Source organism: Micromys minutus, assembly GCF_963924665.1.
Source record: "Micromys minutus genome assembly, chromosome: 22".
NCBI lineage: Eukaryota > Metazoa > Chordata > Mammalia > Rodentia > Muridae > Micromys > Micromys minutus.
This window is the reverse complement of record NC_137957.1, coordinates 6926947-6934887: the sequence shown is the minus strand read 5'-3', so window position 1 is coordinate 6934887 and position 7941 is coordinate 6926947. Positions and strand designations below refer to the sequence as shown.

General features: G+C 49.8%; 1 protein-coding gene across 1 annotated transcript; it reads left to right on the top strand.

Annotated features, from left to right (window-relative positions):
- Positions 1 to 362: 362 nt before the first annotated feature.
- SDR9C7 (short chain dehydrogenase/reductase family 9C member 7) lies at positions 363 to 7451 on the top strand (the record flags this gene model as incomplete). The annotated part of the gene is made up of 4 exons (XM_080935037.1): positions 363 to 829; positions 4247 to 4505; positions 5479 to 5642; positions 7234 to 7451. The coding sequence occupies exons 1-4, from the start codon at positions 529 to 531 to the stop codon at positions 7449 to 7451; spliced, it is 942 nt and encodes a 313-aa protein (XP_080791163.1). The 5' UTR covers positions 363 to 528.
- Positions 7452 to 7941: the final 490 nt, after the last annotated feature.

Below are 7941 nucleotides of genomic sequence, written 5' to 3'. Positions count from 1 at the left end.
TTTATTCCTACTGGAACTCTGTACTTGAAATTCGGCTTTTCCTTCATATTAATGATTTTGTCCTTCCCCCTACCCCCAGATAATACAAATTAAATTTGTTGACATGCCCAAATGCATGGCAGATGGTGTGATGCCTAGGCAGGAGGTAAAACTGGGGTGGGGTTTTCTTAAGGGAGCTCGAGTCAGAGCAGAGCTCTTCTTTACCTCTCGTGCCCCTTCCCAGAATGCACTTGAGTTCCATTTTTGGATCCCACCCTGAAAGGTCGAGAGGAGAGATGGAGAGGCCAGGGCAGTGGCTTTGTCAGAGTGACACGCTGCAGGTTGGACTTGAATTTCTTGCATCTGAGCTAATTGCTGTGGCAATGCAGCCACCTATAAAATTACAGAGAGGCTCACCCAGAGGCCCATATCTGTTGCAAGTCTCAGAAGCTCTCCTTTCGTGTGGGTTCTGGCAGGCTGCCTCCTGGACTCTGAGGATCAGCCCATCATCCTCCTGTCTCCTGGGCCCATCCTTAGACATCAGCCCCAATGGCGGCCCTCACAGACTTTGCTTTTATGTACCGCTGGTTCAAAAACTGCAACCTGGTTAAAAACCTCTCCGAGAAGTATGTCTTCATCACGGGCTGTGACTCCGGCTTTGGGAACCTGCTGGCCAGACAACTGGTTGATAGGGGCATGAAAGTGCTTGCTGCCTGCCTCACTGAGGAGGGGGCTCAGAAACTCCTGCAGGATACCTCCTACCAGCTACAGATCTTCCTCCTAGATGTCACCAAGTCGGAGAGCATCAAGGCAGCAGCCCAGTGGGTGAGGGACCAAGTGGGCGAGCAAGGTGGGGTGAACTGCATATTCTTCAATGTTCTCCTCTCTCTCTCTCTCTCTCTCTCTCTCTCTCTCTCTCTCTCTCTCTCTCTCTCTCCCTCCCTCCCTCCCTCCTCTCCTCTCCTCTCTCCTCTCTCTCTTCTCTCTCTCTGGGACCCTGATGTCCAAATGAGGTTGAAATGTTAAAGTAGGAACAGGCTGGGAGGCTCTGGTCCAGTAAGATCTGAAATCACTACATGGTTTGGCCAGCTGGCATGAGAAACAACCTCCCTCCGAGGGAGCAGCTAGAACGTTCTGAATGCCCAAACCTCTGAAGTGGTTTAGAGACTTCGGGAGTCCCACTATTGGCCCCGTGTTTCTTGGTGGACCCAGGGTAGGGGCAATCATAAAGGGCAAAAGGTGGGACAGGCTGGACTCTTCTGCAAATCACCATAGACACTGCTGCCTTTGGCAGGGGCTTGCTCCCCCAGGGAAATGAGCCTGTACCAAGAATGTGTGGGGCCTTCTCTGCTGAATGTGTAGCATACAGGGTGTGGACACAAGACTGCCTACTTACGAGTACAGGAACTGGGAGAAGTACTGACTCCTGAAGAGCCGAGGCTAGACCTCTGCCCAGGTCAGACCAACAACTCTAGCTCTTTGCTGGTTTTCTCTTTAGCCCTATATAGTACATAGTACATTTTAACTTTTTAAAAATATATATTGTTATTGTTTAATTATTGGTGTGTTTGTGCGTGTGTGCACACACATGCACAGACACACACAATACACACACACACTATGCATAGAGGTCAGAAGAGAGCATTGGTTCTATGGATCTGAAGTTATAGAAAAGAACATAGGAAAAATGTGTGTGTGAGTCAGAGGATAACTTTTGGAAATCATTTCTCTCTTTCCACCATGTGAGCCCTGGGGATGGACTCGGGTCTTCCAACTTGTGCTGTGGGACTTTCTGCTGAGCTATGTTGCTGGCCCTGTCTTTCTTTGTCATGTCACCTCTGCTGGGCTTTGTGTCCATTTTACTCCCCCATGTCCTGAGTACTGGGGGTGCAATCCAGCACTTCTGAAGGTGCTCAGCAGACATTTTCTGAGTGAGTTAGTTCATGAATGATTCAGTGGGGTGAGCCTCTGCTACCATGCTGCCCCAGCCTGTTTCCTGAATCCGGCCTCCTCCGGTCTTCTGTGTTCATTACTCACTGGGTGTATCGCCTCCTGTGGCTGCTGCTGCAACAAATTCATGCAAATGAATAGGTTTAACAACACACATGTAATATTACCTCATAATTCCTGAGGAAATAAATCCAAAATGGTTCTTGCTACTCAAGGTCCCAGCAGAGCTTTGCTCCCCTGGGGGGGCTCTAGAGCAGAACGCACATCCAGGTTTCCCACCTTCTGAGGCTACCTCCGCGCCAACAGAGGAGCCTCAGATCCTAACACATCAGTGGTCTATGCTCCAGAGAGGGCCACATGCCGCTGGTGCCTCCGAGAGTGTGCCTTAGAAGCACAGTACCATTCCATAGCTCGTGGCTCATTCCCTCTTCCAGTAAGTTTAGGCCATGTCCTCTTTTTTTTTTAAGATTTATTTATTTATTATATATATGAGTACACTGTAGCTGTCTTCAGACACACCAGAAGAGGGCATCAGATCCCATTACAGATGGTTGTGAGTCACCATGTGGTTGCTGGGAATTGAACTCAGGACCTCTAGAAGGGCAGTAAGTGCTCTTAACCACTGAGCCGTCTCTCCAGCCTGGGCTATGTCCTCTCAAAGGTTTTTCATTTCTCTGATTCTTTGGCATCTGCATTCTTTTTCCACTTAGGTGTCCTGTGGTTGTGTGGGCTTACCCAGTGAGCTTGGGATAATGTCTCCCAGCTCAAGGTCAGTTGATTGGCTGCTTCCTTCTGCCAATAGCTCTTTTCTATACAACCTAACAAAATCCCAGGTCCTGGGAAGGAAACATCTTTGGAGGACCATTATTCTTTGTGCGCCACCCGGCAATGTCTTTCATGTAAGAAGTACTAGGGATTGTGTGAGGTGATGCACACCTGCGTCTCAGAACAGAGGAACTGAGGCAGGAGAATCGAGAGTCTTCTGTAAGCACAGCCATAGAGCTCCAACGATCATCTAGTTGTCCTTTATAGGGAAACAAACAAAGGTAATACTTCCCCAGTGCGCTGTCGGAGGCGCTGGCAGTACGTGGCCATCTCTTGAGCAAGAGACCACTGGCGGGTTAGGGTCTGGGGCTCAGGAGTCTCCTTTTCTCTTCTGTAAGGCAAGAGAGTCCCCTCAGCTGGGAAGGTGCTAAGTCCTGCCAGCCTGTTATTTCCCTACCATAGTCTCTCTGATTTGAAGAAGGGTGAAGATGGGGAGAGGTACAGCTGAGGTGGGGACCCCAGAGCTAGGGCAAAGATGGGTCAGAATCGAAGCATGCATCCTGATCTGCCCTTAGGAGAGGACAGACAATGGCAGCAAGAGGGTCAGCATTCGTCTACACCAGGGAAAAAATGGGGGACCAGGGGATGGACTCATGGAGCCTCTGAGGAAGGAAGAGGCTTCCATTGTCTTTACAGAAGCTCAATACATAAAACAAGCAATAGGAACCTTCTCCCACAGCTCCCTCCCCTAGCAGGCTGTGGGATTAACTGTGCTAGCATTGTTTGAGGAGAGAGGCCAAGGGAGAGAAGGGATCTATCCAAGGTTGAAGCTAGAACCAGACCTAGAACCTGAAGTTCTTCAATCCTGAGGCTCTGCAAGAGCCAGATAACCACAGTTTTCCTCCAGTCCTACCTAATTTAAAGAGGCAACATTTCCCACAAGTAGTTACTAAAGACCCTTTCACATCTATCTATAAATATTCTTACCACATCTTTCTTTCTGATGTCTGAGCTCCTGGAGGTGTAAGAGCCCAGCTTATTCATTCTATGTCTCCTTTGCTTAGTAACTGGCCCAGAGCAGACACATGAATGAATGAATGAATGAATGAATGAATGAATGAATGGGTGGATGAGGTTTGCTGATTTGGTAACAGCGAGCTGGAACTTTTTTTCTACTTAGAAGAATAGAGGGAAAAAATGCACGGCAAGAGAACTCAAGCATCAACCTGTCTATATGACAGTGCGGGGCTCTTACTCCGTGTCCCATGCCTTCTGTGAGACCGTGTGCACAGCCTGGGCTACAGCTGCCACAGAGCCCAGTTTATTTGACGACCATAAGAATCAGGAAGGGAACACTTTGACCTTTGGCTTGTCATAGTTGCCACAGCCGTGCTAAGCCACAGCACCCTTGAGCGTACCGGCTCGCTATCTGTGCCGTTCACCTGCTCAGCCATCCTTGGGCACTGAGCTGTTGGGTAGTGGCCCCTGGAACTTTCTCGGAGATTTTTCTGATTCCCATGTGATCTGTCTACCTCTCTCTCTCTTACCCTAGGCCTCTGGGCCCTGGTGAACAACGCTGGAGTGGGCCTGCCCAGTGGGCCCAACGAATGGCTGACCAAGGAAGACTTTGTGAAAGTGATCAACATAAACCTGGTGGGGCTGATTGATGTCACCCTGAACATGCTGCCAATGATCAAGAAAGCCCGGGGCAGAGTGGTCAACATGTCCAGCTCTGGTGGCCGTGTGGCTGTCATTGGTGGCGGTTACTGTGTCTCCAAGTTTGGTGTTGAAGCCTTCTCTGATAGCATCAGGTGATTGGGTCCTGGTACCAAACCAGGTGGGGATCTTGGGGCTTTATCACAGTAATGGAGGCCCAAGAGTGGCAGAGTGTGGCAGTTTAGTTCTGGGGGAAGAAGCTCAAATAGCAGCTGGTGCCTCCTCTAAGGACCAAGAGAGAAGTGAGGAGGGAACTGTGTGGTGACAAGAGAAGACACCAGGTGGGTCTTCCCTTGGGTGGACCCAGAGTGAGGAAAACCCTGATAGGCCGGTAAGGAGAGAAAGGAGTGGGGAGGGAGAGAGAGGCAGAGAGACAGAGAGAGACAGAGACAGAGAGAAAAGGAGGGAGAGAGAAGGATGAAGGAGGAAGAAAGAGGGAAGGAAGGAAAGAGAAAAAGAGAGGGGGAGGGAAGAAGGGAGAGGTAGGGAAGGAGGGGGAAAGAGAGAGAAGAGAGGGAAAGAGAAAGAAGGAGGGAAAGAGGGAGGGAAGGAAGGAAAGAGGAGAGAGAGAAGGGAGAGGGGGAGGGGGGAAGGAGAGGGAAGGAAAGAGAAGGAGGTTAGAGAAGGAGGGGAGAGAGAAGGAGAGAGCACAAGGGAGAGAGGGAGGGAAGGAGAGAGAGAGGGAAGGAGACAGACAGACAGGCTGACTGACTGACTTTACAGAGGGAGGCCTGGAGTAGGGGTGCATCTGAAGCCCTCAGAAGATGCCGCCTTTTACAGAGCCCCTATTCCTTTGGCCATGTAGGTGCTGCAGGGCTGAGTGGGGAGAACCCTGGAGGAGGTGAGGCCTTGGCCTAGATTCTTCACTGGCTCCCTGTTGTTTTTGCCTAATGCAAATTGCCACAGGCTACCCATCAGTTGGAGAAAGGACTGAAGCCCTAAGGAAGGCAATGTTGAAAATAGCTTTTATGTTAAGATGAACACTTTCAGATTCCCAGGGTCCTTCCAGATGTGTTTCTGATGCTTGCTGTTATGAGGCTAAAGCAAATGCAACTCTTAACCTCACAGGCGCGAGCTTCGTTTCTTCGGGGTGAAGGTCAGCATCATCGAGCCAGGGAACTACAAGACAGGCATTCTGGGCCAAGAAGCCCTGCAGTCACGCATGAAGAAGCTGTGGGATCGGCTGCCACAGGAGACACGAGACAGCTACGGAGAGGAGTATTTCCAAAACTGTGAGTCTGGGGTCAGAAGTGAGCTCTAGAGGAAGATCTAGAGGCTTGGAGTTACCGGCTGGATTTCGGGTTTACAGAGGATGAGGTGCAGCCACAGAGATCATACAAACATAGTAGCAAAGCCAGAGTTTGAGATTAGAGCCCACGTAGCTGAGCTACAGTGTGGGGATGGGTAGGGTGTGCGGAGGGATGCCGCCTGCTCCCGACATTTGTCCTCCAGACATCAGGTGCAGGCGGATCTTGCACGGAGAAGAGAATTAGCAAAGTGGCAAAGAACATGTACGCTGGAGCCTGACTGCTGCTTCCAGGCTCTTAGAACCTCAGGATGACCTCGAACTCTGGACCTGTCTACCTCTGCTTCCCAAATGCTGTAATCACAGAAGGATACCCCAGGTCATCTTATGCCTCCATTTTCTTCATCTGTAAACGAAGACTATGAGGCTGAGATATCCCAGTCAGTAAGATGCTTTCTGAGGACCTGAGTTTGTATCCCTAACGCTCACATAAAAAGCAGGACACAGAAGCACATAACTGAAATCCCAGAAAGCAGGGGAGGATCTATAGGTCTGATGGCCAGTCAGTGAGCTCCAGGTCCAGTGAGAAACTGCCTCAAAACAAAAAGAACTGAGGAAATCACTCGGCATGTCACCCCAGGCAGGCCTCCACATGCCTCTCCCTCGAGACGCTGAGTGTTGCTGTGTAAGCACAGCTTGCTAGAGAGGATGATAAACATGTGGAGCTAAGCCTAGAGCAAGCCTAGAGCTCCCACTCTCTCACCAAGTTAACAGTGTCTATCACCTTTGGAGTCCGGAGGGTGGCAGCCTGGGCTATATAGTGAGTTCCAGGCCAGCTTAGGATAGAGTGAGACTTTGTCTTCAAAACAAAACCAACCAAACAGAGGATTAATCTACCGATGTTTCATATTTCCCCAGCCTGTGGGAGACAATGCAGATGTCATCTGGCCCCTTGAAATAGTTGAAATAGTTAAAATAGTGGGTGTGTCCTTAGGAACATGCATTTGGGGGACTGTGTTTTGCCCTTGTCCCCATTCCCTCCTTCTTCCTTCCCCTCTTTTCCATCCCTTGTTCCTTCTTGGACACCACGAGAAGAGCACTTCTCACGCCACCCCTGATGGTTGACTTCACAGCGGGCCCAGAAGAGCAGAACTGGGTCAAAATAACCTTCCTTCTCTGTTTCCCTCTCAGAGAAGATGACAGTCTTCTTTGCTCTTCCCTAGGGTCCACGTAATTACAGATAATCAAAGCTTATGCTCCAGGTCAGACAGCTACTAAGTGATTTATTGTAGAAGAATTGGGCGGGATCTTTTTGTTGGTCATCTAACAAAACAGTGAGATTTCGGGACACAACTCTAGTGTTGAGAGAGAGAAATGAGGTATTTTAATGATCCTGTAAATGGGTGCTTAAGATACACTGTAAATCTTGTCAGAAACTTGCTTTAAATGCTGAATCAGGCTTCCAGTAGTCAGAGACCTTGGATAGACCCTCCGGGTCAGATGGGAGGAGCACATTTAAAAAATAATAATAACAACAGCAAAGGCTTTTGTTCTACCTTCTTCCTCCAATGTTTCAGATACAGAAAGGTTGGTTCACTTGATGCAGACGGCAGAACCGAGGATCAGCGATGTCACCAACAGCATGGAACACGCCATTGTCTCCCGGAGCCCCCGCATCCGCTACAACCCTGGCCTAGATGTCAAGCTTCTCTACATCCCCCTGGCTAAGTTGCCCACCCCCGTGACAGATTTCATTCTTAGCAGATACTTGCCAAGGCCAGCAGACAGTGTCTGAGCTGGTGAGCTCAAGGGTAGCCAATGGGGTGTCGGGGAGAGGGCAAAGGACTATGGGATTGCAAGAGGTGTTATTACATAGCTCATGGGCAGAGAGCAGCATACTGGGCTTGCTCCACTGCAGGCTGAGGTCTCCTCCTCTCTGCTGGGGCCTTCAGAAACCTGGTGTGGCCCCTGCTGATTTAGAGAGCTGCAGCACAGACCTCAAGACACCTCTCACCAAGGCAGGCACTCGTGGTCCTGGCCCTGGACCGGTCAAGGAGAAGAAAGCCAGCTTCACCGCCTCCATGAAACACCACGGGGCAACCTAGCCCACAGGAGCATCTCGGCCCCTCCCCACAGCTCTCTATATATGCTTTGTGTATATATGAAATATGTAACATGGCAGCAAGACCTGCCAAGACATATCCAGAGGTTTTAAATAGTTTGTTTTTCCCTTTGCATTTCTCTATCTGTAGGTGACTGGGATCCATATAACACTTGCTTCTTTA